General features: G+C 49.5%; 1 protein-coding gene across 6 annotated transcripts in view; it reads right to left on the bottom strand.

Moving 5' to 3' along the window:
• Positions 1 to 13,905, bottom strand: part of PWWP2A (PWWP domain containing 2A) — a 31,444-nt gene extending 17,539 nt beyond the window's left edge. For 2 of the 6 annotated variants that reach the window (XR_012582827.1, XM_074552438.1), the window contains exons 1-2: positions 13,174 to 13,905; positions 1,374 to 3,086 (exon numbers count right to left, since the gene is read on the bottom strand). Coding sequence is in view for 5 of the 6 variants with exons in the window: in XM_074552438.1 (XP_074408539.1) it covers positions 1,388 to 3,086; positions 13,174 to 13,838 (2,364 nt within the window). In the remaining variant the exon portion in view is untranslated. Of the gene's footprint in view, positions 1 to 222; positions 321 to 1,051; positions 3,087 to 13,173 lie in introns of those variants that run through there. The other 4 variants (XM_074552439.1, XM_074552440.1, XM_074552441.1 and 1 more) reach the window with 4 other exon arrangements.
• Between the last annotated feature and the right edge of the window lie 1,506 nt (positions 13,906 to 15,411).

Raw genomic sequence — 15,411 nt, 5'->3', positions numbered from 1 at the left:
AAGCCCTCTACAGAGCTGGTTCTGAAACAAAAGGGACAGATAATTAATCACTCCAAATTAAGACTGAAGTATACCAATGGTATTTACATCAAGCACTTCATCTTTAAGAATGCATGAAAAAGGACAATTTACTTTTAAAGGGTGTCCTCTAAATCCGGCATACAGATAAAATACTCTGACATCCTGGATTTGTTTCAAAGCTTTTTGAGAAACACACACAAATAATTCAGATTTAGTCAATTTTATTTACAGTTTGTTTTTTTACATTTCAGAGCATTACACAATTACATATCTCATTTTTCTGACCTGCAAACAGATACCTTAAACGGAAATAGTTTAAAAAAAAAAAAGAAAAAAAAAAAAGAAAAAATAAAAGTTAGATACATCCAAAATGCAACAATTACACATCTGACAATTCACAAAGTGTAATTTACTAGGACGTATCCTAAGAATTTAGGAACAACCAGTCAGGAGAAAATCTGACCAATTTCAGCAATTGATTATTTACACATTCAAAACAAAGCCTCTCTTAAGCTAAACCTCCAGGCAAATGGCCTGAAAGATTTCTTCAGGAAGAAAGACCAGAATGATTCACACCTATGCAGCATTAACAGCCCTTGATCCCAAACACTGAGGCCTCCTCAGCTTTGTCTTAGAGCTACAGGCATCCCTCGACTTCTCCGACCCTGAAGTGATTTAGTTGTGCCCCCATGTGCATAGAAAGGTTGAGTGTTTAAGTGGTCACTACGACAAAACCCCATTTAATCTGGTCTTTAAGTCACTAAAATTCTTCTTCCTTCCAACCTGGAGCACGTCTCCAATGCCATTTAAACGGGCCCGCAGAGGGGAGCTTGAGCCCCCCGGGCCTGGCCAGACTAAATCCATTAGAGACTGGTTAAAAATAATCTTTAAAGACCATTTAGACAAGGCTTACATTTCTACACTTCCCTGATGGGCCACCTAATAAAACAAAAAAGTCACAGCTACTACTTTCATCCCTCGTGTCAACCCTTGGCCACACAGAACTAGTTATATACTGGGTAGAAACTACTAAAAAATTCCCTGCAAATCAGCTGCCTTCCAGCTGAGGCTATGGCTCCTATGCATCGGGTGGTTTGGTTTGTTTTTTGTTTTTTTTTTCTTTCTCTTTAAAAAAAATTCTCACTTGAAAAATACCTCAGTCCTCGCTTGTAGGCTAATTTTGATTGCATGTTCAATTGGTTTGAACCGTCAGGACCCGCTCCGCACGGCACGAGCCTCGTGTGAAAGGAGCAGTCAGTCAACCGAGTGCAACTTCTGCCTCTGCCACCTCGCTGGGGCAGTTCTGTCTAACCTGGCTAGGGTTTGGTGGAGCCTCCAGGTTTCTTGCCTACCTTACTCTCCACGTTCACGTCTCAAACTGCGTCAGCAGGGCCCGCACCTCGGGCGTGAGCTGCTTGGCAGCCTTGGCTGCCTCAGTGACGGCCTTGCGGTACAGACCCTTTCTCTTCTTATTAAAGCGCACCTGGAAGCTTTCTAAAAAGGGGGAGAGCTGTGCAAGAGCCAGGAAGGAGGTGGTGGTGGAGCCGAACCACGAGATGCGAGCCTCCTGGCGCACCAGCAGCCCGCTATCCTTGCGGCTCACCGTTATGGTAAGGATACGGGCCGGCCACCAAGGGAAGCCATAAATCTTGGCCCAAACAATGTCCCCTACACATACGGTCCTGCCATCTGGTGTGACACATTTAGAGACGTTTTTGGAAAAGACTTCTGTTTTCAAGGAATTACTGAGCTTTTTCTCTTCCTTCGAAGAGGAGGAGGAGGAGGAAGAGGAGGAGGAGGAGGAAGGTGCATGCATGCTGCCTGGAGGAAAATCAAAGCTTTCAGTAGAGCTACACTCAGAGTTGGTGGATTTCAAATCATCTGTGCTATCACTACTACAAACTGATGCACTGGAAGAGTCAGATTTCTTTTGATTAAGGGTCATGTAAACCGTTATATTGCTTTTGCTGCCTCTCTTGCCCAGTGTCTGCTGTTCATCCTGATCAACAGTTACATGCACTTCACTCGTGTCCTGAACCTCACTGCTGGCCTCTTCGGGGCCTTCTGAGGGGCTCTGGGTTTCTGAAGGGGCCTCACCTGCTGAGCGGGTGGAGGAGCAGCGAGACTGGGGCTTAGTGGCCATCTTGCCGCTCCGAATTTTCTCAAGTCCTGTCTTGAGGGAAGAGTCATTCTCTTCGTTGCGGTACCGCTGCGGCTTTAGGCGCAACCGGGGCGGGAGGGACCCTGAGCTGGTGTTCTGAAGACGCCGCGTGAAGTGGACCTTTGAATGTGCATTTTTGGAAGAGGAGGTTGCACTCTGCTTCTTTTGTGCCTTTTCTTTGGCCATTTTCAAGACTTCCCGAGCTTTTGCATGATCCATGTTTTTGCTCTGGAGAACTTTTTTTGTGTTTAACTGCGCTTTTGAAGTATTTGCTTGTGCGGAAACTTTAACTACTCTGCTTCTGCTGTGGGCAATATTTGAAACCTTGACCACAGCGTTCCTTTTCTGGCTTTCGTTTTGGCTTTTTCCATCCACCTTGTGGTCAGTCTTAAGTTTTTTATTCACAGTAGTCACGCTCTCGTTTCTTCGCTTTTTACTGTCCTCGTATTTGGAAGAGTCACTTGCATTGCCACCTTTCTTGATCTCCTTTTTCTCTGCCACCACACTGTTTTTGCACTTGTCACACAGCACCTGCCGGGGCCGTAGCTTGATGGCGTTCATGATGGAAGTGGGTTCCTCCCTGTACATTTTCCGCTTGGGCCGCTTGATTTTCCGGGGCGGAGGCTGAGGTATTGACTGGTTGTAGGTGTCCCTGATAAACAAAGGAGGAGGGTACGGAGCTCCCTCGTGGAAGAGGGGAGGTGGTTTAGAAGTCCAAAGGCTTTTAGCTATGCTGGGCTCTGAGGGCTGCGTGAGGGAGGAGTCGTCAGGGACCGCGGCGTCGGCCTCGCACTTCACCTGCGCCTCCTCTTGGAATGGTTTGCTTTGGAGCTGCATGGCTTCAGGTTTGTCCTTGTACTCCCTTTTAGGAAATATGGTCACAGGGATTCCATGGGGGCCAAACCTTCAAGAGAGAGAGAGAAAGAAAATTCAGTGTTTGGAGGGAATTTTTGCAGCGTTTGTCACAAAGCATTTGAAAACTTGTCTGCATTAGGTAGCCAGCATTTGGAAACCATGAACCCCAGAGAAATTAAAGCTTCACATCCAGCCTTATGGGAAGCTTTGAAAATGCAAGACACCAAAATGAAGTCAGTGGAGAACAAAAAATACACAACTTCACTTATTATCAGTCTCTCTTGTATCAACAAGACGCCCAGAAAATGTAACAAAAATATCCCCAAGACAGCAGCAGAAGAATTAACTTTATACATCTGGAAAATGCTTATAAACATCCAAACTCACCCCAACAACTCCCAGTCTACCCCAGCTCATTTTCCATACTAAGTCAGCTTTATGAAAAGGCATCTTCAGGAACTTTGCTTCCATTTTTAGCACAGCAGAAAAGGATGAACAGTCCAGATTGAACACAGACAAATCTGGGCTGCCTAAATCCTTGCAGTGAACAGGGAGTGTCTCCACAAAAGCTCAGCACCTGATGCTTTACAGCCCCAAACTCCCCAGCCCAGTCTGAATTTCTCCCAGCAAAACTCCCCTTATTTCAACTGAGTACAAACTGATCCTCACTGCTCCACGAGCAAACAAGATTTTAAACCTTTCACTGCTTTTCTCCAGACTGGAATTGCTCTAGGTCAGGACAAGGCAGTAACTCCCCAAGATCTGTCCTCAGGTTTGTGTTGCACTGTGACTGCTCAACAGCAGCACCCCCTCAGCTGATTAAACTGAACTTTGTTTTATTTATTTGTATAAGTGCCTACATGTTGCATTTATTTCCTCAAAATTGGATTTGAAAATGTGCTAGAAGGTTCTTTGCAGTGTCCCCAACAAAAGCCACCCCTTGTTTGTCCTTTTGCTTATCACAAGCTCCTTTCTACACTAAAGTTGCAATTGAAGCAAACGACCCACCCAAGATTAAATTATCCACCCAGTCTGCATTTCAGCAGCTTGTACAGACATTTTTCCAGCCTATGGTCTGGCATTAAACCACAAGGGACTTGCTCACAACTAAGTTTTACATTCCCTAAAGTCCCACAAGTCCATCAAGGGTAAAGAAGTTGCTTTTCCACAAATACTTTTCCTCCACAAAGGATTGTAAGCAAGTCACTCAGTTCCAAGTAGGGCTTTAAAAGAAACTATCAGCTGACAGTAATTAAATTAGCAATATTTTCAGTGTTACTGCCATCAGGACCTTCAGCTTCTAAAAGAAAATAAGATCCAGATCATATCATTCACCACCTGATAAAGATTAAGAGGATTTGGTAAAAAGTTAATCTATGCTAAGAGCTGAAAACAAGACAGGGCAAGATCTCTGCAGTGCAAATTCCATTCCCAAAGAGCACAGCAGCAGAACTAGACAGGGGTGGGACATCAAACCCCACACAGACAAACATCCCTCACCCTGCTCTCAGCGCCTCAGGAACTGCATTTCCAGCCCTCCCAGGCCATTCCCTGAGCCAAGCCCTTCTCCCACAGGGCATCTGTGGGACTCTGTCAGGAAATCAGCATAATTAGCCGTCACTAGGAAGAGCTGGGAAAAGAGGACTGCAAGGGTTTCCAGAAGGATCCCATTCAAGTATTTCATCTCTCTTTTCCCAGGTTTTCATTCCATTGCCTCCCCAGCAAGGTGTGCACAATCTGCACTGCAAAGGCACAAAGGAGCTGATGGGAAGCTCAGCACATGCCTGACAGCAGGAAATCAAAGATTCATTCTGCACCTTCCACTCTCTCTTCCTTCAAGCACAAAACACAGGCCAGGACTAAGAACAGGAAGCCACAAAGGGGAATTTTTATCCAAGATGCAAAACCAATCCAAAGTGAAGCCCTGAAGACAGAGAATCCCTCACCAAAGGTACTGCTTAAAAAATAAACCAGACTCTCTCAGCCCTACCAATGAATGAACTGGGAAGTAAAGAACATTGATGGATATTGTATCCAGTCCTGTAAATGAGGTGTTAATACAGAACATACAATTAGTCAGGACCACCTGCAGGACAGAATATATTTGGTAAGCCAAGGGAATGATCATCATTTCCAACAGCTCAGTGTATTGTGTCTTCTCACCCAACAGCAGACTGTATCTATAAACAGTTTTGGATTATCACTGTTTTCTCCCTGGCTAACCAAGTCCTCCAGCAACTTGGAAGAATGAAACAAAAACAAAGAAAAGAAAACAATGGCAGAAAAACTCGCAAATGAAACAGTAAAGGTTACAGGAAAGAATAAAGACAAAGAACAAGGTAAGAAAAGAGGGATTTATTTTTTCCTAAGAGAAGCAGCAGAATGAAGACGTGAGCTTAAACCTCTTCAGGACAAGGCATGACACAGCATCTAAATTAGTTCTGCAGCAAGCACAAGTGTTTATTGCATGGACCAGAATCTCCAGGCCTATCTTCACACACCTGGCTGATGGACCTTGAAGAGAAATACTTCTCATACACCCACAGCAGTTTTTGTCACACCAGCTGCAAGGCTGAACTAGTTAGCTGTGTTAGTAGTTAGAGAGAAAAGCTGCAAAAGCATTTGGTTCCTCTGCCACAGAGATGGAGGACCACAAGGCATCTGTAGAAAACAAAATTAAAATCTCCAAGGCACGCAGCTGAGTTGTATCATGACATTTACTGATCCCCCAGTCAGTCATGGCTGGCACTAGATCAGCCCTGAGCAGAATTCCAGTTCCCCACAGTGAGACTCCAACAGGCTCCTTTCGTCACACCTTCCATGTTTAAGTTCTACAAGTAATTACCTTGTCTTTATTCCAATAACAAAATAATTTTTTCAATATACTGATCCTAAATATCACCTTACCCCACAAGATTTCAAGAACAGGCTCTTCCGGATGAAAGTAGAGCTATACTGCAATTGCTGTTTGCTTAAAATAAAAATCCCCTGGTGCCCAAGCTGCAGCTGCTCCCTGCCCAGCCCACTCCTGAGTCTGTAACACTCCTACCCCAGACACCACAGCCCAAGGAATGGCACCATTCACTAAAGGCAAGTGTTAGAAAACCACCCTCAGGAACAGGAATTGCAGCCTCAGTCCCAGGCAGTGCTGGGACGCTGAGCCCTGCTGCTCCCTACCCAGGGAAATCAGAGCCCGCTCTCCATGGTCCAGCTCCCCCTGCAAGGGTGTCCCAGCTCTGATCTGCCTTGAGAATGCACCTCTAAGGCAGGATGGGTGTGATGGATAAAACTCATTTCTCAGAGGTTTTCAAGTAACCAGGGCAATCAGCAGGATCTCTGCTGTAGATCCATTGCAAAATGTACATTTTCATGGAGACAGAAATAGCAACAGGACACCAGGACCTGTACTGAACTGAGAGCCTGATCAATTCCGGCACTGCAATGATATTTACACTGAGAGGAGCTTTCAATTGACCAGGGTGTGCAGAGACAGAAATAGGGTAAAAACAGGGAGGCTTCATTTTCAGTTTGCCAGCTGCAAGTTAATTAATAGGCAGCCATGGCATCCCAAAGCCAGTTTGGGTACCAAACCCAAACCTCTGTCATTTAAAGCCAGAGAGTTTTGTATTACAGACATATAAACTTAAGTACTTAAGGAAAGCAAAGCCACTTCTTTCAAACCTAAAACCTGCAGCAGAATTACCACAATGAATGCATATTACTGTTCAATTTATATGCAAAACAGAACAGTTAAAGAGTATTTTTTCAGAAATAACCATGAGAGATACAGAACAAATCCCATTTTAACTCATTACTGTTTGCACACAAACAAAGTACATAAACAACACTCCCTGGGGGAAAGTGTTTTACCTTAGTACCTAAAGCTTTATGTTCTCATCTTTAGCCTCCAATGTCTGACTTCCCTGCTAAAAGGGAGAGAAATGAAAAGCCCCTTGCTCTGCCAAAGGAGTGAAGCCCCTGAGCAGGTTCAGAACTATTTCCCATTTGTCTCTGGACACATTGAACTGATATTAATAAAGCAGAGAAACTTGTGTTCAAGTGTTCAGTCTGTGGTAAAGGGCTGATCAGAAATCTCCTGTTACCTTTTCTGCTCTTGTACCCAAGTTCAACCTCGGTGTTCTGCAAAAGCCAGGACAAGCAACAGCTGAAGGCATTTTTACTGCATGGATGGAAGTTCCAGGAGTATAATAATATGCTGAAAGAACTATGGATATGTATTTCATGCATCTAAACTGAGGCTTGAAATTATAACATTCCATGTAATACACAGTTAGATCATAGCTATTTGAACACAAAGTTTTGCAGAACTCCTCAAAATAACCTGCATTGAAAACACAGATTATGCAACAACCTATTTTTAATGAAGGATTTACTTGGTGTGATAAAGCACAAGATGGAATATATTGCTTTAAGTGCAGGCACCTTCCTGAAAAAAGCATTGCCAGAAGCCAAACCAGGGTTTATTCACCTCCTGAGCAATGTGCACCACGCTGAATAGCTTAGAAAATGCACATTTCACTGAGAGCTCTGAACCCATGGCAAAGGACTGCAGTGTGAGTGACACTCTGGAACAGCACAGCAGGAAGAAAAGACAGGATGCTCTGAGTTTAGGCTTTCCATTAATAATTACCATTACCATCACTTTACTGGCACATCCATAAAGCTGAAGGCCTGTTTAAACTGCAATATCTTTTAATTTTTACATCTGTTGCCATTATTAGCTGTCAGTTGCATTTGAAGCAGACACTTTGCTGATACATTGGCTGTGATCTATTTTGAAGGATTATACCTTGAATATACTCCTCAGGAACATCCATATGCCAGACCAGGACATACGGAAGAGAATGATACCATTAAATAATGGATGAACTGAAGGGTCAAGATGGCCAAGATTCATCAGTCCCATAACAGAAAATAAACTGAATGCAGACTGAAAATTTCATCCCTGCCCTGCTTTAACACCTTGAACCAAGGCAAGGAACCCTGAGAAGGCAGGAGAGGCCATGCTGCTGGAACACAGAGTTCCACAAGGAAGACCAGTCAGCCATCCTCTGTCACATCCCAGACCAACACAGAACAGCTGGAGACACAGATTCCCTCAGGAAAGGAGAGCCTGAAGCCCAATCCAGAGCCCAGCTCTAACCCTACCCTCTAAGTGAGGCTGCACTTGACACCTTCAATAAAATCTCAGTCACCAGCTAAAGACACCTGAATTACCCTCTGAACCACACTCTGATCACACCTGAGCTTCCCACGTTCTGGGGACAATAAAAACAAACGTTAAAGAAGTGCTGGGGCTCCTCCTTAAATGCCAGAATTTCACCAAGTTCCTCTGGGCTCCTGAGAAATCAAAGAGGGCGAGGGACGAGGCGTGGGGACCTTGGGAACTGAGTGCAAGTTTTAAAATAAAATAAACCAAAACACACAAGCCTGAGCCACAGACATTTCTGTACTGTTACCAATGTGCATCAAACAGGCATCCTACAAACCCCAGTCCTTCCCAGACCAGGATGAGCACCTGCAGTCCCTGGTTATTAAATCAAAGAGCAAGGAGAAATTACCACGTTTTTCAAGCTTCTGCTGCTTCCTTCTCACATCATTCCCTTGCAGCAGAAGCTGAATTAACAAACTGGATTTGTTAATTCAAACACAGGATTCAAGAGTCAGAGCTGTACCTGCAAACTGCTTCTGGGATTGTAAGCATTGCAAATTGCCTATAAAAGTTTATTTTCATCACACAGCTCATGCACACCTTGGAGCAGGAAGTCCTTCCTTATCCTCCATAACCAAAGCCCAATAAAGACATAATTTCAAACATATGTCTACAAGAAACACCCTGAACATCTTCTGGATATCTAACCAAGGCTCTCAGGTCACAAAAGAACTTTTTGCTCTCTCTCTCTCTTGTTCAAGAACTATTATGAACACACACAAGTCAGAAGGGAACAGGTTTAGTGAAGACAAGACACATGTCCTTCACATCTGCAGGATTAGAAGGACAATTTCAGTTAAATGATAAAGCAATAAATAGGCCAAGTCTTGACTGTTGGCAAAACAACGGAACATAAATTTAATCCCCCCTCCTCCCCTAATCTTTAGAGAGGTAAAAAAAAAATACACACAGAAATAATTATCCAATCTTCAGAAGATCAAACTAAAACCACAACTTCTTAATCCTGTGCTTTAAGATTTACAAATGCTACAATTCTCAGGTATTTCCCTCCCACCAACTTCCTCCAGGTGCAGAGCAGGATTTACCCTGAGCCAGCAGGTGGGATGGACATCTCCTGTCCCCTGAGCAAACAGGGAGTGAGCAACACCAGGTACAGCTCACTGCGACTTTAAACCCCACAGAACCAGGATGGGCTGGAAGGGACCTTAAATCCCACCCAGTGCCACCCCTGCCATGGCAGGGACCCCTCCCACTGTCCCAGCTGCTCCCAGCCCTGCCCAGCCTGGCCCTGGGCACTGCCAGGGATCCAGGGGCAGCCCCAGCTGCTCTGGGCACCCTGTGCCAGGGCCTGCCCACCCTGCCAGGGAACAATTCCTAATTCCCAACATCCCACCATCTGGCAGTGAGAGCCATTCCCCTTGTCCTGCCACTCCAGTTCCTGATGAAGTTCCCCCTCCACCCTCCCTGCAGCCCCTCCAGACTCTGTTAGGTGCTGTGAGGTCTCCACACAACCTTTTCCTCTGCAGAACGAGCATGCCCAGCTCTGCCAGCCCATCTCCATGGGGAGGATGCTCCTTGCAGCCCCCTCAGCAGCCTGGAGCCTCCTCTGGGTCTCTGCACAGCTCCAGCTCCGTGCTGTGCTGGGCCAGGGCTGGGCAGCTCTGCAGTGGGGTCTCACCTCAGCAGGGAAGGATTCCCCCTGTCCTGCTGCCCAGCTGTGGGATCAGCCCTGGATATGCTGAGTTTTTCCCCAGCCATTGCTGCTCCATTCCCATTCAGGCACATCCAGCCCAGAACCCCCAGCAGAGCCTCACCCTGGCAGCAGGAAAGCACTTAAGAGGTAATGGCAGCAGCACTAATGAAGTTTAACAGTAGGAACACATCCCTGATTTGTGCAATGAGCCTGCAGAGTAAGCAAAGTGGGGACATGCTCCTCTCCAGAGGAGGATTTGCTGCACAACAAACAGAGCTGGCACTCAGGACATGTGGGTTCCTGCTCTCTGCTGCTCTGCAAAACTCCCTGGGCAGCAGGACCAGGAGCTGGCCATTGGGGCAGGCAGGGAAGGGCCTCCTTAACCCCAGTAAATGCAGGAATAAAGCCCACTCAGCAGCCAGGGCTTGTGCACAAACCCCTAAAGGGACATCCCATTTACAGGGGGTGGGAGAGGGAATCAGCCCCTCACACAAATATCACTGACTGCACACCAAGAATACACACCAAGTGTATTCTACACTGACTGCACATCAATGTCACCAAGAATAAAATGCAAAGTCAGGGCACCATCTCAACAATGGAAAAAGCGATAAAACAGCCAAAAAACCCTTTAAAATCACAATAAATGGGGATATTTTTGCTCTTCTTTCATTGTGGAGTTCAAGTAATTCAGAAAATTACATGAGAAGACAAAAAAGGACACAGTGAACAGGTTTTTAAAATAGTCACTTAAACTTACTCTTCCTAGAACTGTATGGAAGAAGCACCTTCACTGCTCTGGAGGGTGCAGGGGGGAAAGAGGAATTAAAATCCAAACAGGAATAGGAATTATTTCCTTCTGGTCATACAGTGAACACAGCATTAGCATGTGCAGCGAACACAGACACTTTTGGAAGCTACTGAATGAGCAAATTCTAATACAAATTGTCACTTTTACTCAGTAAAAACTGTCAGTCTTAAAATATTGATCCCTTTGGCATTAGGAAAATTGAGATTACTCCCATGCATTTGAATGAGACAGATTTCAGCAACCACTCACATCCCATGCTGGAAATCCCAGTGTTGTCATGTAAATGCATGGAATTTAGGTGGCTTTCATTTAACCCTGCCCTTCTTTTTTCCTTTTGGCCCAGTGGAAAAACTTATGACAAGAATTCCAGGGCCTGCCACAGACACAGAAGGAAGTTCATGAAAAATATTCATGTTCTGCAAGTGCAGGTGCCGCTACACCAAACAAAAATAAACAGATATAAGGAAAAGCTGTCACCTACACAATACCACCTGTTATTCACCACAGAAGTGATAAAATGGAATTGTTGGACACACAGGCAACACTTTTTTAAATAATGCTTCTATTTCTTAGAGGTAGGAATTTCTTGGACTATTTCTAGAGCTCGTTTCCCACTGCATTTCCTGCTCTGAGACATCTAATAAGAGACTCCTGTAATCTACCAACGTTTTGCTGTCACCAGCCCAATATTACAGTATATACAATATACAATATTATGGCTCATAACTCAGTTCTTCTTGTCCAGGCCCTCTGCAGAGCTTGGCTTTGAGAATTCAAACCTCCCCTCCTGGACTGCCATGTAAAAGCACCTCTGAAGGAAAAAAGGCTCCACTGGCAAGAGAAGGTGGGAGGGCCAGCCCTCCTGCACGGCCCCTGCACAGCTCCCAGGGCACAGCTTTGTCCAGGAGCTGCCCTGCACCCAGGCAGGCTGGAGATGCTCCCACCGAGGCACAGCAGCAGCAGCCAGCCTGCAAAGTGACTTCTGCAAAGGGCTGCAGATCTGCTGCCTGTGCACCGGAGCCTGGGAAAACGGGGGTGTTTGTGGCCAGGGGGTGTTTAGGAGGACAGGAGCCCTTTCAGGAGAAAAGGAGAAGCTGGCATTTCCCTGCACTCTTTGCCACCCTCCTGCCCAGAGCAACCATGGCATTCAGCAGGGACAGCTTCAAACCTACAAAAGAGTTGGTGTTACCCAGGATCACACCTCATCTGCGTCGCCTCCTGCCCGGATCTGAGATGCTGTTTGAGCCCACAAGTGGCTGGAGTTTTGCTCAGCATTTCACACCTCATCAGGCGACAGACTGAACTCGTCACTCCCTGACATTATCCAAAACTTGGGGGTCAGACAAGGCCTTTGGATCAAACCCCAGCCTCGCACTGAGGCCCAAGCCAGGAGTGCCACAAGCTCCCTTTAGGCAGCACCGACAATATTAATACTGCAGGAAGTTGCTGAACAACATAAAAGGAGTGATAAAAGACATATGTCCACACACAGCTTAAATCTGAGGGAGAAAAGTGCTGCATATTTTACATACCGATTATTTTAAATAATAACCTTGTTACATTTCACTTTTCTCTCAAGAACTTGCAGAGTCCTTACATGCCTAGGGAAAAACCCACTAAGATGAAGAAGAATTTTCAGCTGCTGATAGAACCTAGATTGTTTGTAAGGTACCATGATTTCTGGTCTCCCAAGAGCATCTCACTATTGAAAGGCAGTGAAAAACAGCAAACCCCAAACCCTGCTGTCTGATAAGTTATTCAGAGATACATAAAAACCCCCAGTCCACAAGGATATTCAAGAACCATGAAACTTCACCCCGTCCACTGGGTACAAGGAGCAATCAGTACTAATTAACAACTGCAAGAGCCTGGTTGGAAAACCATTATTCTGGAAAATAGTATGTACTGAAAAAGAAGGTTACCTAGGCAATGTAAGCCCGAGCGAGCAGGGCAATGAGAGCTCTGGTTCTGTACAAAGAGGGCAATAAAGGCCAGGCTCGGAGCCCGGGTGCTGCTCCCGGCACGCAGGGATGCTCTGGAGCCCCGGGCAAGCCCCAGGGCTGTGCCCGTGTGCTCGCCCCTCTCCCGGCGCTCCCGTTTGCCTTTCCCCGGGCGGGAGGGGCCCTGCCCACCCCCGGCTGAAGGGTCGAGGAGGAGGAAGAGGAGGAAGATGAGGAAGAGGAGGATGCTCGAGAGCTGCGGCTCCGCTCCCCCGGGAGGACGCGGGGGCAGGAGCTGCTCGGCCCGGGGCAGAGGAGGGCTGGGATGGGATGGGGAGCGATGGGATGGGGATGGGGATAGGATGGGATGGAAGGGAAGGTGCAGAGCCCACGAGGCTCCCGGCAGGGCCGCCCCCATCCCGCCCCCGGCGGCTCCGGGAGCGCTCCCGGGCTCGGCGCTGGGTGGGGGCTCGGGCTCGGCTCCCCCCGAGCTCTCACCTTTTCGAGAGGTCCATGAGGACCCCGGAAAAAAGCTTCTCTCCCAGCCGGAACGAGACCACCAGGGCGTCCTCGATGATGTGGTCCAGGGTGACCCGCACCTCGGAGCCGGGCAGCAGCGCCGGCACCTCCGCCTCCCCTCCGCCCGGGGCCGCGAGCACCGCCGGCTCGGGCTCCACCGCGGCGGCGGCGGCAGCAGCAGCATCCGGCTCCTCCTCCTCCGGCCGGGGCGGCTCCTCCCCGGGCCCCGCGGAGCCCCCGGCAGCCGGCGGGCAGGGCTGCGGCGGCTCCCGGGCCGGCTCGGGCGGCGGGCAGGGCTGCGGCGGCTCCGAGCAGCCCGGGCTGGGCGCTGCGCGGGGCTCGGCCCGCGGCGATTCCACCCCCGGGCTGCGCGGCGGCGGCGGCTCCTCCGTCCTTCCCGCGTCCGGCTCGCGAGTCCCGCCGGGGCTTCGGGCGCGCTGCACCGGCGGCGGCTCCTCGGCCTTGCCGCCGTCGGCCTCCTCGCCATCCGGCACCGCCGACTCCACGGCCTCACTGACGGCCGGTAGAGGGTCCGCGCCGGCCTCGCTGCCCGGGATCGGCTCCATCTCGGGCTCGGCCTCGCCGGCCCCGCCGTCCCCCGGCACCGCCGCAGTCGCCGCCGCCTCCGCAGCCATGGCCGCCATTTTCTCCGCCGCCTCCCTCCAGCAGCGGGAGCGACGGCCACGGCCCGCGGGGAGGGAGAGCCCGCCCCCCGCGCCCGCAGATGGCGTCCTATTGGCGGACGCACAGCAATGCTGCGCTTCTATTGGATAGCGCACCTGTCCATCCAGCCCCTCGGGAACTTCTCGTTGGCCAGCGGGGGCTTCATTCAGTGCAGAGCCGGGAAGGGGAAGAGGGGGCGTGGTTTAACGCTTTATAGGCCACCGGGGAGGGGAGAGGTGGGGCTGCTGGAGCTGCTCCGCCCTCTGATTGGTGGAGGGAGGCGTCGCTCCCCAGGGAGGCCGGTGATTGGCGGCGCCAAGTGCCTGTCGCGGGGCCGGGGAGCGCGCGGGGGAAGATGGCGAGGGCGGGAGGCTGGCTGTGGGAGACGGGTCCCCCCTCGGAGGGGTCGCGTCGCGTCGCTTCTCGGTGTGGTCAGGTCACCCCCCCGGGGGATCTTCCTGGAGCGGCTCCCCCGCGGAGCACAGCCCGGCGCTGCTGCCGCGTTGTGCACCGCGGGCAGGGGAGCGGCTGGTCCCGTGCTGGGGAGCACTGAGGGGGTGACACTGGAGAGCGGGGGTATCACAGAACACGCTGGGCTGGAAGGGACCCACAGGATCATCCAGCCCAGCTCCTGTCCCTGCACAGACACCCCAGCAATCCCCCCTGTGCATCCCTGGAGCGCTGTCCAAGCCCTCCTGGAGCTCTGGCAGTCTCAGGCTGTGCCCATCCCTGGGGAGCCTGGGCAGTGCCAGCACCCTTGGAGGAATCAGAACCTTTCCCAAAATCCAGCCTGACCTCCCCTGGCACAGCCCCAGCCCTTCCCTGGCTCCGGTCCCTGGTCACTACAGATCAATGTCTGACCACCCCCCCTGCTGCCCTCACCTGTCCCAGGCAGAGGGACTGGTGCCTTTTGTGAGCTAAATGGGCATTTTAAAGTGTTAAGCACCATGAATTAGGCACATCAGCTGGAAATGACTCAGAAGGGGAGAAAAGGAGTGAATTATTTCCTCCCAGTGCAGCGGCTACCCCGAGCCCCGGCCGGCCCCAAATCCCGGGCAGCGCTCCGGTTCTGCCCTCAGGACACACACACTCACCCGGGATTGTGCCCTCAAGACACTCACACACACCTGGGATTGTGCCCTCAGGACACTCACACTCACCCGGGATTGTGCCCTCAGGACATTCACACACACCTGGGATTGTGCCCTCAGGACATTCACACACACCCGGGATTGTGCCCTCAGGACATTCACACTCACAGACACAGTTTGCTAACACCGGGCTCCAGACACCTTCAGGCACCGAGGGAGCCCAGCAGGGTCCCGGCCTTGGCCGCCGAGCACGGGGGTTTATCCTGTGATGGTGTTTCCATTCTGTGCTCTCATTCTATTCCCCTCCCTGTGGATGCTGAGCAGAGAACGGGCCCGTAAATCCTGAGCCTACAAGAAATTCCCAACTAACACAAAAAGAAACTAAAACTACTCAGCCCTGGAGCTGATGGGATGCTCGGATCCAACAGCTCAGCCCAGCAGGCTCTTTGTTATGTTAAGCCCG

Source organism: Zonotrichia albicollis, chromosome 15 (genome assembly GCF_047830755.1).
Source record: "Zonotrichia albicollis isolate bZonAlb1 chromosome 15, bZonAlb1.hap1, whole genome shotgun sequence".
Taxonomy (NCBI): Eukaryota; Metazoa; Chordata; class Aves; order Passeriformes; family Passerellidae; genus Zonotrichia; species Zonotrichia albicollis.
The sequence above is the reverse complement of the archived record's forward strand: the minus strand, read 5'-3'. Positions and strand labels throughout refer to the sequence as shown.